The 13,512-nt window shown below is 42.2% G+C and overlaps 1 protein-coding gene across 1 annotated transcript in view; it reads right to left on the bottom strand.

Annotated features, from left to right (window-relative positions):
- LOC106567387 (tumor necrosis factor receptor superfamily member 1A) overlaps positions 1 to 13,512 on the bottom strand; it is a 38,788-nt gene that overhangs the window by 4,224 nt on the left and 21,052 nt on the right. The window contains exons 8-9 of the mRNA XM_014136568.2: positions 2,506 to 2,543; positions 2,027 to 2,135 (exon numbers count right to left, since the gene is read on the bottom strand). Of these exons, the coding sequence (XP_013992043.1) occupies positions 2,027 to 2,135; positions 2,506 to 2,543 (147 nt within the window). The remainder of the gene's footprint in view (positions 1 to 2,026; positions 2,136 to 2,505; positions 2,544 to 13,512) is intronic.

Genomic DNA, 13,512 nt, shown 5'->3' with positions numbered 1-13,512 from the left:
AGGAAACACTTGAGTAAATGAGGGATACAATTTATATTAAAAGCAGATGCTTCCACACATGTGTGGTTCCTGAGTTAATTAAGCAATTAACATCCCATCATGCTTAGGGTCATGTATAAAAAAGGATCTCATCAGCTTTCTATAGGCTAGGCCTAGTATATTTATTTTCCAACTTTCCTAATATTAAGCACATTGCTTATATTTTCAGAAGTATAGCCTACCTGGCTGGCATGAAAATAAACCACGGGGAAAAGCTTCCTCCATTCGCTATTTAAGTGCATAGATGACTTGTATTTTTTCCCGCTGCCCCTGTTTCGATACAGGTGCATGATAATGGTCCATTCTAAATCAAAACAAATATCACACATTTATTATTTAGTATATCTAAAGACATGATTAAATCAAGAATAGGTGACAATATTAGCCTCGCACACCTAATGTAGCCTAGCCCATAGGCCTATATGATTTAATAAAGTGGACAAATAACTTCTTAAAATTAAGCACATTAATCCACTTTACAAGGGGTGTAGAGCCTAACTGGCATATATAAGCAGTGTGTGAGTTTCAAGTTTGGGGAAGATCATTTTCACCATAAAAATGTCACTTTTGATAATGGTGTTTTTCACCAATGGAACATCCGCGCTTATAGCCTTCTACCATGTGCGCATTGCTGCGCTTATAATGTGAAGAAAGCCTAATAGTTTATCAACATTTTAAACTACAGTAAACGTTCTGATCTGTTGCGTCAGCCACATTGCATAAAAACATTTTGTTGATGCTAGTGGTTGTATTAATTTGGGATCTATCGCATCCCACAACTGTTCCAGACTATGTTTGGAATATTTTTTTATTGCACAGAATAGGTCACATTTTGTACTATGGGGGATAACAGATTGACGTAGGATAGTACTTTTGCTGTTCGTTAGGCCTACTCATCTTGTTGGCTGACGAAAAGTAAATGTGGACAGTTCTTCCAATATCTTCAATATGCACCTCGGGAATTGGATAAGGACGCGCAGTTACATCTCCAATGTGTCGGTCTTAACTTGTAGCCTGTGAGAAAGATCTGATCACATGACAGAGAGCCTGTGAGTGAGAGATGCTTCATATTGTGCAGCACTCAGAGAGAAGGGAACAACACAGCACTCCGGGCCGCAAAAGGCATGGATTTGTTTAGGTTGCATTACGGCCACAAAGGGGATGCCCCCATGAAATTTGAGGCATTATCAAGTGCTTGTCAAATTGTGAATGAGAGACTATTGGAGTGTGTACAACCTGCGCAAAAAAACCCAAAGCAGAGCTCATGCCTTTCAAGCGACTTTTTTCAAATCATCATTAGAGTCTCATCATACAGCCTTACAGTATATTAAGTCAAAACATATAGCCCAATGTTTGTAGAACAACTAAAGTTACATTAATAACTCTAAATTAAGCATATAGGAGTATCTATTTCTTTGTTAACTGCTCAAGACAGAATAGCTGAATGTGCGCACTCCCTCAAATCGTTAGGAGAAAATATTTGTTCAATTGTATTTTTCATACTATAAAATAACTCCATGGACTTATAAGCAAATCTTGTCTGCTAAATGAACTAGTGTAGCCCAAAGCCATTTGGCGTAGCCACATCAGGACCTAACATAAGGACAACTCAGAGTGTGCTATTCTTTTCTTCTTCATATCATGCTTCTTTAGACCTGTCTAAAATAAATAATGGATTTATTGAGAAGGTGTAGGTTATATTACATGGGGTTTATTAGACTTTTTAAAATGGCTTGTAGGCTATGTGTGGAAGCCAGGAGATGCTAAATGTGTTTATGTTAATTAACGGTCAATTACCGTGAGACAGACAGTTATTTGCTTGACAATCACCGACTGACGAAATTTTGTGACCGCCACAGCCCTAGTCACATTCCTCCAATAGAGTTCCAGACACTAGTATAATCTATGCCAAGGTGTTTGTTGGTGTTTCCTTTATTTTGTCAGTTACCTGTACATTGAAGATAGACAAACTACATCAAATACTTACCTCTGGACTCTCTGTCTGGCAGCAGGGGTGTGACAAGGGGGTCAAACTCAGTCTTGGCAGCACTGTGAGCGAGTGTCATCATGGGAATCCCTTCAGTAATGTTCAGCGTCTTGGAAGGGACAGCAGACAGACAAAAATCCTTAGCAACTGTCTGGCTAAGCAGAGCAGCAAAGTGTCCATACACACATACAGTATAGGTATAGTAACATATCAAAAGAGATACTGATCATTTGCTGAACTAGATTCTTCCTTACAGGTTTAAAATCAGACAAAGACAAATTATATCTATTGATGCAAACATAGCCATGCTGTACATTCCAACTCTAAATGTAATGTAGGTTTCGCACCTGCTAGTCAGGACTGGCCTACAGGTGAATAACATATTTTTTCTCATGTGCTTTATAGTTTGTATCATCTGCTTCCTTTCTAACACTATCGCTGATCATTATCCAAATGTAATGTAAGAAATTGATACTAACCAGTGAAGTTGGGTAGTTTGGCTGATGATGAAGATGATCTGTTTGAGTTAAAGACAGATATTATCAGTTTCCTGCACCAACTGTTGCAGTGAAAAACTTGTGTATTCACACAAGAGCTCTTTAAGATTAAACGTCAGTTTTTTTAAAGAAAAACAACACAATTGGAGGTTTTAAGTCCATAACAATGCTTAAACCACATCAGGAGACCGCTTTTGTTTGGTTAGTGGTGTTTCTGTAGCACGAGATGGAGTTTGCAAAACAAATGACCACTGGATTGATGAAATAATTTGGCAAGGTAGGCTAATTTGAAGCTAGATAACATTTCATTGAAACAGTTTTTGGGAAAGCCTTTCCATCTACCACAAGATGGTTAGGCCCATAACTAGCATTGCAATATTTGTCCTGTTCCTTAATTGTTTGAAACCTGGACGTTTTACCTCATTATGAGGCATGTCTTACCTTGCTTCAAAGTAGTCTGTAGCCAAAATCCTACCATTGAAACGTGGAGGCAATTATTTTCTAAAGACTTCATCATATGCATACAGAACTCCTGTTCTATATATTTTCTTTCAACTTTCTTTCATTGTCAAACGTCCACGTCAACTTCCGGTGCCGACAAAGATGGCCGCCTCGCTTCGCGTTCCTAGGAAACTATGCAGTATTTAGCTTTTTTATGTGTTATTTCTTACATTGTTACCCCAGGTAATCTTAGGTTTTACTACATACAGTCGGGAGGAACTATTCGATATAAGAGCAAAGTCAACTAACCAACATTACGACCAGAAATACGACTTTCCCGAAGCGGATCCTCTGTTTGGCCCACCACCCAGGACAATGGATCGGATCCCAGCCGGCGAGCCAAAACAATGGCACCGCAGAAGAAGGGGCAAACGGAGTGGTCTTCTGGTCCGTAGACGGGCACATCGCGCACCGCTCCCGAGCATACTACTCGCCAATGTCCAGTCTCTTGACAACAAGGTAGACGAAATCCAAACAAGGGTAGCATTCCAGAGAGACATCCGAGACTAACATTCTTTGTTTCATGGAAACATGGCTCACTCGAGACACGCTATCTGAGTCGGTACAGCCACCTGGTTTCTTCACGCATCGCGCCGACAGAAAGAAGCATCTCTCTGGTAAGAAGAAGGGTGGGGGTGTACGCTTTAAGATTAACGATACGTGGTGTGATCATAACAACATACAGGAACTCAAGTCATTTTGTTCACCTGACTTAGAATTCCTCACTATCAAATGCCGACTGCATTATCTACCAAGAGAATTCTCTTAGATTATAATCACAACCGTGTATATCCCCCCAAGCAGACACATCGACGGCCCTGAAAGAACTTCATTGGACTCTATGTAAACTGGAAACCACATATCCTGAGGCTGCATTTATTGTAGCCGGGGATTTTAACAAGGCTAATCTGAAAACAAGGCTCCCCAAATTCTATCAGCATATCGGTTGTGCTACCAGGGCGGGCAAAACCCTAGACCACTGTTATTCTAACTTCTGCGACGCATATAAGGCCCTCCCCCGCCCTCCCTTTGGAAAACCGGACCACGACTCCATTTTGTTGCTCCCAGCCTATAGACAAAAGCTAAAACAGGAAGCTCCCGCCCTCAGGTCTGTTCAACGCTGGTACGACCAATCGGATTCAATGCTTCAAGATTGCTTCGATCATGTGGACTGGGATATGTTCCGCATTGCTGCGAACAACAACATTGACGAATACGCTGACTCGGTGTGCGAGTTCATTAACAAGTGCATCGGTGATGTCGTACCAACAGCATCTATTAAAACATTCCCCAACGAGAAACCGTGGATTGATGGCAGCATTCGCGCAAAACTGAACGCACGAACCACTGCTTTTAATCAGGGCAAAGTGACCGGAAACATGACCGAATATAAACAGTGTAGCTATTCCCTCAGCAAGGCAATCAAACAAGCTAAGCGTCAGTACAGAGACAAAGTGGAGTCGCAATTCAACGGCTCAGACATGAGAGGTATGTGGTAGGGTCTACAGTCAATCACGGACTACAAAAGAAAAATCAGCCCCGTCGCGGATCACGATGCTTTGCTCCCAGACAGACTAAACAAGGTTTTTGCTCGCTTTGAGGACAATACAGTGCCACTAACACGGCCCGCTACCAAAACCTGTGGGCTCTCCTTCACTGCAGCCAACGTGAGTAAAACATTTAAACGTGTTAAGCCTCGCAAGGCTGCAGGCCCAGACGGCATCCCTGGCCGCGTCCTCAGAGCATGCGCAGACCAGCTGGCTGGTGTGTTTACAGACATATTCAATCAATCCCTGTGGGTCAGTTGGTAGAGCATGGTGTTTGCAATGGTGTTTGCAACGCCAGGGTTTTGGGTTCGATTCCCATGGGGGGCCAGTACGGGAAAAAAAAAAAAAATGTATGAAATGAATTGAAATGTATGCATTCACTACTGTAAGTCGCTCTGGATAAGAGCGTCTGCTAAATGACTAAAATGTAATCCTTATCCCAGTCTGCTGTCCCCACATGCTTCAAGAGGGCCACCATTGTTCCTGTTCCCAAGAAAGCTAAGGTAACTAAGCTAAATGACTACCGCCCTGTAGCACTCACTTCCGTCATCATGAAGTGCTTTGAGAGACTACACTGCACACTACCCTAACCCATCTGGACAAGAGGAATACCTATGTAAGAATGCTGTTCATCGATTACAGCTCAGCATTTAACACCATAGTACCCTCCAAACTCATCATTAAGCTCGAGACCCTGGGTCTCAACCCCGCCCTGTACATCTGGGTCCTGGACTTTCTGACAGGCTGCCCCCAGGTGGTGATAGTAGGTAACAACATCTCCACCCCGCTGATCCTCAACACTGGGTCCCCACAAGGGTGCGTTCTCAGCCCTCTTATGTACTCCCTGTTCACCCACAACTGCGTGGCCATGCACACATCCAACTCAAATCATCAAGTTTGCAGACGACACTACAGTGGTAGGCTTGATTACCGACGACGAGATGGCCTACAGGGAGGAGGTGAGGGCCCTCGGAGTGTGGTGTCAGGAAAAAAATCTCGCACTCAATGTCAACAAAACAAAAGAGATGATCGTGAACTTCAGGAAACAGCAGAGGGAGCAGCCCCCTATCTACATTGACGGGACAGTAGTGGAGAGGGTGGAGACTTTTAAGTTCCTCGGCGTACACATCACGGACAAACTGAAATGGTCCACCCACACAGACAGCGTGGTGAAGAAGGCGCAGCAGCGCCTCTTCAACCTCAGGAGGCTGAAGAAATTTGGCTTGCCACCAAAAACACTCACAAACTTTTACAGATGCACAATCAAGAGCATCCTGTCGGGCTGTATCACCACCTGGTACGGCAGCTGCTCCGCCCATAACCGGAAGGCTCTCCAGAGGGTAGTGAGGTTTGCACAACGCATCACCGGGTGCAAACTACCTGCCCTCCAGGACACCTACACCACCCGATGTCACAGGAAGGCCAAAAAGATCATCAAGGACAGCAACCACCCGAGCCACTGCCTGTTCACCCCGCTAACATCCAGAAGGCGAGGTCAGTACAGGTGCATCAAAGCTGGAACCGAGAGACTGAAAAACAGCTTCTATCTCAATGCCATCAGACTGTTAAACAGCCATCACTAACATCGAGTGGCTGCTGCCAACATACTGACTCAACTCAAGCCACTTTAATAATGGGAAAATTGATGTAATCAATTTATCACTTGCCACTTTATATTATTTATATTAGATAATGTTTACATAACCTATATTATTCATCTCATATGTATATACTGTACGCCATACCATCTACTGCATCTTGCCATCCTGATGTGATGTATCACTAACCACCTTAAACAATGCTGCTTTATATGTTTTCATACCCTACAATACTCATCTCATATGTGTATACTGTACTCCATACCATCTATTACATCTTCCCTATGCCGTTCGGCCATCACTCATTTATATATTTTTATGTACATATTCGTATTCATTCCTTTACACTTGTGTGTACAAGGTAGTTGTTGTGGAATTGGTAGATTACTTGTTAGATATTACTGCATGGTCGGAACTAAAAGCACAAGCATTTTGCTACACTTGCATTAACACCTGCTAACCATGTGTATGTGACAAATACATTTGATTTGATTTGATTTGTCTAGCGGCCAAAGGCCTTTACTAGTCATGTTAGCAACCCATGAGAGTTGTTGCATCTTTAGATCGCCCCACTTTCTAAATGTCTAACAGATATTTCCATCTATTTCCATGAAACCGCTTGCAGGTACGGTACGCATTTAGAAAGGTGTTTTCCGCAAATTGGATTTTAGAACATTCGCTGTGTGCACATTGCTGCGGCTAAAATGTGAAGAAATAATAGTTGATCAATTTTTTAAGCTAAACATTCTGATCTGTTCCATCAGCCTTATTAATTGATACGGCATATACCTCCACAACCCTACTTTGATACGCATCGTGGGTATTAAGAAGTGAGTATACACAATGCAAACTGAAAAATAAGTGGGTATACGGCGTATACCTGCGTATATATACCCTCCACTACAACACTGTTGCTAATAACATTATTAAAGTTGGAGTGCTAAGAATTACCCACATTTTCAGGTAAACCAACACTTCTCTAGTAAAAAAACAAAACAACAACAACTTTGCTTACAGTGGCAAGAAGAAGTATGTGAACCCTTTGGAATTACCTGGATTTCTGCATAAATTGGTCATAAACTTTGTCACAACAATAGACAAACACAACTAATAACACACAAATAATTATACGTTTTCATGTCTTTATTGAACACACTGTGTAAACATTCACAGTGCAGGGTGGAAAAAGTATGTGAACCCTTGGATTTAATAACTGGTTGACGCTCCTTTGGCAGCAACAACCTCATCCAAATGTTTTCTGTTGTTGCGTATCAGACCTGCACAACGGTCAGGAGGAATTTTGGACCATTCCTCTTTACAAAACTGTTTCAGTTCAGCAATACTCTCGGGATGTCTGGTGTAGAGGTCGACCGATTAATCGGAATGGGCGATTAATTAGGTCCGATTTCAAGTTTTCATAACAATCGGTAATCGGTATTTTTGACGATTACATTTTTTTTACACCTTTATTTAACTAGGCAAGTCAGTTAAGAAGACATTCTTATTTTCAATGATGGCCAAGGAACAGTGGGTTAACTGCCTTGTTCAGGGGCAGAATGACAGATTTTTACCTTGTCAGCTCGGGGATTCAATTTTGCAACCTTACGGTTAACTAGTCCAATGCTCTAATCACCTGCTTTACATTGCACTCCACGAGGTGCCTGCCTGTTACGCGAATGCAGTAAGAAGCCAAGGTAAGTTGCTAGCTAGCTAGCATTAAACTTATCTTATAAAAAACAATCAATCAATCAATCATAATCACTAGTTAACTACACATGGTTGATGATATTACTCGTTTATCTAGCCTGTCCTGCGTTGCATATAATCGATGCGGTGCGCATTCGCGAAAAAGGACTGTCGTTGCTCCAACGTGTACCTAACCATAAACATTAATGTCTTTCTTAAAATCAATAGACAAGTATATATTTTTAAACCTGCATATTTAGTTAATATTGCCTGCTAACATGATTTTCTTTTAACTAGGGAAAATGTGTCAACTCTTGCAACAGAGTCAGGGTATATGCAGCATGAAGACTATTTCTTCCTAACAAAGACAGCCAACTTCGCCAAACGGGGGATGATTTAACAAAAGCGCATTTACGAAAAAAACACAATCGTTGCACGACTGTACCTAACCATAAACATCAATGCCTTTCTTAAAATCAATACACAGAAGTATATATTTTTAAACCTGCATATTTAGCTAAAAGAAATCCAGGTTAGCAGGCAATATTAACCAGGTGAAATTGTGTCACTTCTCTTGCGTTCATTGCACGCAGAGTCAGGGTATATGCAACAGTTTGGGCCGCCTGGCTCGTTGCGAACTAACTGCCAGAATTTTACGTAATTATGACATAACATTGAAGGTTGTGCAATGTAACAGGAATATTTAGACTTAGGGATGCCACCCATTAGATAAAATACGGAACGGTTCCGTATTTCACTGAAAGAAAAAACGTTTTGTTTTCGAGATGATAGTTTCCGGATTCGACCATATTAATGACCTAAGGCTCGTATTTCTGTGTGTTTATTATATTATAATTAAGTCTATGATTTGATAGAGCAGTCTGACTGAGCGGTGGTAGGCACCAGCAGGCTCGTAAGCATTCATTCAAAACAGCACTTTCGTGCGTTTTGCCAGCAGCTCTTCGCAATGCTTCAAGCATTGGGCTGTTTATGACTTCAAGCCTATCAACTCCCAAGATTAGGCTGGTGTAACCGATGTGAAATGGCTAGCTTGTTAGCGGGGTGTGCGCTAATAGCGTTTCAAACGTCACTCGCTCTGAGACTTGGAGAAGTTGTTCCCCTTGCTCTGCATGGGTAACGCTGCTTCGAGGGTGGCTGTTGTCGATGTGTTCCTGGTTCGAGCCCAGGTAGGAGCGAGGAGAGGGACGGAAGCTATACTGTTACACTGGCAATACTAAAGTGCCTAGAAGAACATCCAATAGTCAAAGGTATATGAAATACAAATCGTATAGAGAGAAATAGTCCTATAATTTCTATAATAACTACAACCTAAAACTTCTTACCTGGGAATATTGAAGACTAACGTTAAAAGGAGCCACCAGCTTTCATATGTTCTCATGTTCTGAGCAAGGCACTTTAACGTTAGCTTTCTTACATGGCACATATTGCACTTTTACTTTCTTCTCCAACACTTTGTTTTTGCATTATTTAAACCAAATTGAAAGTTTCATTATTTATTTGAGGCTAAATTGATTTTATTGATGTATTATATTAAGTTAAATAAGTGTTCATTCAGTATTGTTGTAATTGTCATTATTACAAATAAACAAAAAAAATCATCCGATTAATCGGTATCGGCTTTTTGGTCCTCCAATAATCGGTATCGGCGTTGAAAAATCATAATCGGTCGACCTCTAGTCTGGTGTGAACCGCCGTCGATGTCATGCAACAGCATCTCAATCGGGGTTGAGGTCAGGACTCTGACTGGGCCACTCCAGCTCTCTATCCACCGGATGTGTACCAAACTCACTAAAAGTGGCAGTAATAAAGCCTCTCTTGAAAAAGCCAAACCTTGACCAAGAAAATATAAAAAACTATCGGCCATTCCTCTCAAAAATGTTAGAAAAAGCTGTAGCGCAGCAACTCACTGCCGTCCTGAAGACAAACAATGTATACGAAACGCTTCAGCCTGGTTTTAGACCCCATCATAGCACTGAGACTGCATTTGTGAAGGTGGTAAATGACCTTTTAATAATGGCATCAGACAGAGGCTTTGCATCTGTCCTCGTGCTCCTAGACCTTAGAGCTGCTTTTGATACCATTGATCACCACAAACTTTTGGAGAGATTGAAAACCCAAATTGGTCTACATGGACATGTTCTGGCCTGGTTTAGATCTTATCTGTCGGAAAGATATCCGTTTGTCTCTGTGAATGGTTTGTCCTCTGACAAATCAACTGTACATTTTGGTGTTCCTCAAGGTTCCGTTTTATGACCACTATTGTTTTCACTATATATTTAACCTCTTGGGGATGTCATTCGAAAACATAATGTTAAATTTCACTGCTATGCGGATGACACACAGCTGTACATTTCAATGAAACATGGTGAAGCCCCAAAATTGCCCTCGCTAGAAGCCTGTGTTTCAGACATAAGGAAGTGGATGGCTGCAAACCTTCTACTTTTAAACTTGGACAAAACAGAGATGCTTGTTCTAGGTCCCAAGAAACAAAGAGATCTTCTGTTGAATCTGACAATTAATCTTGATGGTTGAACAGTCGTCTCAAATAAAACTGAGAAGGACCTCGGCGTTACTCTGGACCCTGATCTCTCTTTTGACGAACATATCAAGACTGTTTCAAGGACAGCTTTTTTCCATCTATGTAACATTGCAAAAATCAGAAACTTTCTGTCCAAAAATGATACAGAAAAATGTATCCATGCTTTTGTTACTTCTAGGTTGGACTACTGCAATGCTCTACTTTCCGGCTACCCGGATAAAGCACTAAATAAACTTCAGTTAGTGCTAAATACGGCTGCTAGAATCCTGACTAGAACCAAAAAATGTGATCATATTACTCCAGTGCTAGCCTCCCTACACTGGCTTCCTGTTAAGGCAAGGGCTGATTTCAAGGTTTTACTGCTAACCTACAAAGCATTACATGGGCTTGCTCCTACCTATCTTTCCGATTTGGTCCTGCCTTACATACCTACACGTACGCTACGGTCACAAGACCCTAATTGTCCCTAGAATTTCTAAGCAAACAGCTGGAGGCAAGGCTTTCTCCTATAGAGCTCAATTTTTATGGAATGGTCTGCCTACCCATGTGAGAGATGCAGACTCGGTCTCAACTTTTAAGTCTTTACTGAAGACTCATCTCTTCAGTAGGTCCTATGATTGAGTGTAGTCTGGCCCAGGAGTGTGAGGTGTGGGGGCTGTGCTTTGGCAAAGTGGGTGGGGTTATATCCTGCCTATTTGGCCCTGTCCAGGGGTATCATCAGATGGGCTCACAGTGTCTCCTGACCCCTCCTGTCTTATCCGGTGTCCTGTGTGAATTTAAGTATATGCTCTCTAATTCGCTCTTTCTCTCTTTCTTTCTTTCTTTCTTTCTCTCTCTCGGAGGACCTGAGCCCTAGGACCATGCCTAAAGACTACCTGGCATGATGACTCCTTGCTGTCCCCAGTCCACCTGGCCGTGCTGCTGCTCCAGTTTCAACATTTACATTTACATTTACGTCATTTAGCAGACGCTCTTATCCAGAGCGACTTACAAATTGGTGCATTCACCTTAAGATATCCAGTGGAACAACCACTTTACAATAGTACATCTATATATATATTTTTTTGGGGGGGGGGTTAGAAGGATTACTATATCCTATCCCAGGTATTCCTTAAAGAGGTGGGGTTTCAGGTGTCTACGGAAGGTGGTGATTGACTCCGCTGTCCTGGCGTCGTGAGGGAGCTTGTTCCACCATTGGGGTGCCAGAGCAGCGAACAGTTTTGACTGGGCTGAGTGGGAACTGTGCTTCCGCAGAGGTAGGGGGCCAGCAGGCCAGAGGTGGATGAACGCAGTGCCCTTGTTTGGGTGTAGGGCCTGATCAGAGCCTGAAGGTACGGAGGTGCCGTTCCCCTCACAGCTCCGTAGGCAAGCACCATGGTCTTGTAGCAGATGCGATCTTCAACTGGAAGCCTGTGGCTATGGAACCCTGACCTGTTCACCGGACATGCTACCTGTCCCAGACCTGCTGTTTTCAACTCTCTAGAGACAGCAGGAGCGGTAGAGATACTCTCAATGATCGGCTATGAAAAGCCAACTGACATTTACTCTTGAGGTGCTGACTTGTTGCAGCCTCAACAACTACTGTGATTATTATTATTTGACTATGCTGGTCATTTATGAACATTTGAACATCTTGGCCATGTTCTGTTATAATCTCCACCCGGCACAGCCAGAAGAGGACTGGCCACCCCTCATCGCCTGGTTCCTTTCTAGGTTCTTCCTAGGTTTTGGCCTTTCTAGGGAGTTTTTCCTAGCCACCGTGCTTCTACACCTGCATTGCTTGCTGTTTGGGGTTTTAGGCTGGGTTTCTGTACAGCACTTTCAGATATCAGCTGATGTAAGAAGGGCTATATAAATACATTTGATTTGATTTGATCAAGAAGGCATATTTTCTTCTGTTGAAGCCATTCTGTTGTTGATTTACTTCTGTGTTTTGGGTCGTTGTCCTGTTGCATTACCCAACTTCTGTTGAGCTTCAATTGGCGGACAGATAGCATTACATTCTCCTGCAAAATGTCTTGATAAACATGTGAATTCATTTTTCCATCAATGATAGCAAGCTGTTCCGGCCCTGAGGCAGCAAAGCAGCCCCAAACCATGATGCTCCCTCCACCATATTTTACAGTTGGGATGAGGTTTTGATGTTGGTGTGCTGTGCCTTTTTTTCTCCACACATAGTGTTGTGTTCCTTCCAAACAACTCAACTTTAGTTTAATCTGTCCACAGAATATTTTGCCAGTAGTGCTGTGGAACATCCAGGTGCTCTTTTGCGAACTTCAGACGTGCAACAATGCTTTTTTTGGACAGCAGTGGCTTCTTCCGTGGTGTCCTCCCATGAACACCATTCTTGTTTAGTGTTTAACGTATCGTAGACTCGTCAACAGAGATGTTAGCATGTTCCAGAGATTTCTGTAAGACTTTAGCTGACACTATAGGATTCTTCTTAACCTCTCTGCTCTTGCAGTCATCTTTGCAGGACGGCCACTACTAGGGAGAGTAGCAACAGTGCTGAACTTTCTCCCTTTATAGACAATTTATCTTACTGTGGACTGATGAACATCACGGCTTTTAGAGATACTTTTGTAACCTTTTCTAGCTTTATGCAAGTCAACAATCCTTAATCTTAGGTCTTCTGAGATCACTTTTGTTCGAGGCATGGTTCACATCAGGCAATGCTTTATGTGAATAGCAAACTCCGATTTTGTGAGTCTTTTTTATATTTCAGGGCAGCTCTAACCAACATCTCCAATCTTGTCTCATTGATTGGACTCCAGGTTAGCTGAGTACTGACTCGAATTAGCTTTTGAAAAAGTCATTAGCCTAGGGGTTCACATACTTTTTCCAACCTACACTGTGAATGTTTAAATTAAGTATTCAATATAGACAAGAAAAATACAATAATTTGTGTGTTATCAGTTTAAGCACACTGTCACGTCCTGACCAGCTGAGGGAGTAGTGGTGTAGTATTTTGGTCAGGACGTGGCAGAAGAAGTCTGTATGTGTTGTCTAGTATGTCTGTTTCTGTGTTAGTCTTGTGACTCCTGATCAGGAACAGCTGGGGATCGTTGTTCCTGATTGGGAGTCATATATTTAGGAG

This window comes from Salmo salar, chromosome ssa13 (assembly GCF_905237065.1).
Source record: "Salmo salar chromosome ssa13, Ssal_v3.1, whole genome shotgun sequence".
Classification (NCBI taxonomy): domain Eukaryota; kingdom Metazoa; phylum Chordata; class Actinopteri; order Salmoniformes; family Salmonidae; genus Salmo; species Salmo salar.
The sequence above is the reverse complement of the archived record's forward strand: the minus strand, read 5'-3'. Positions and strand labels throughout refer to the sequence as shown.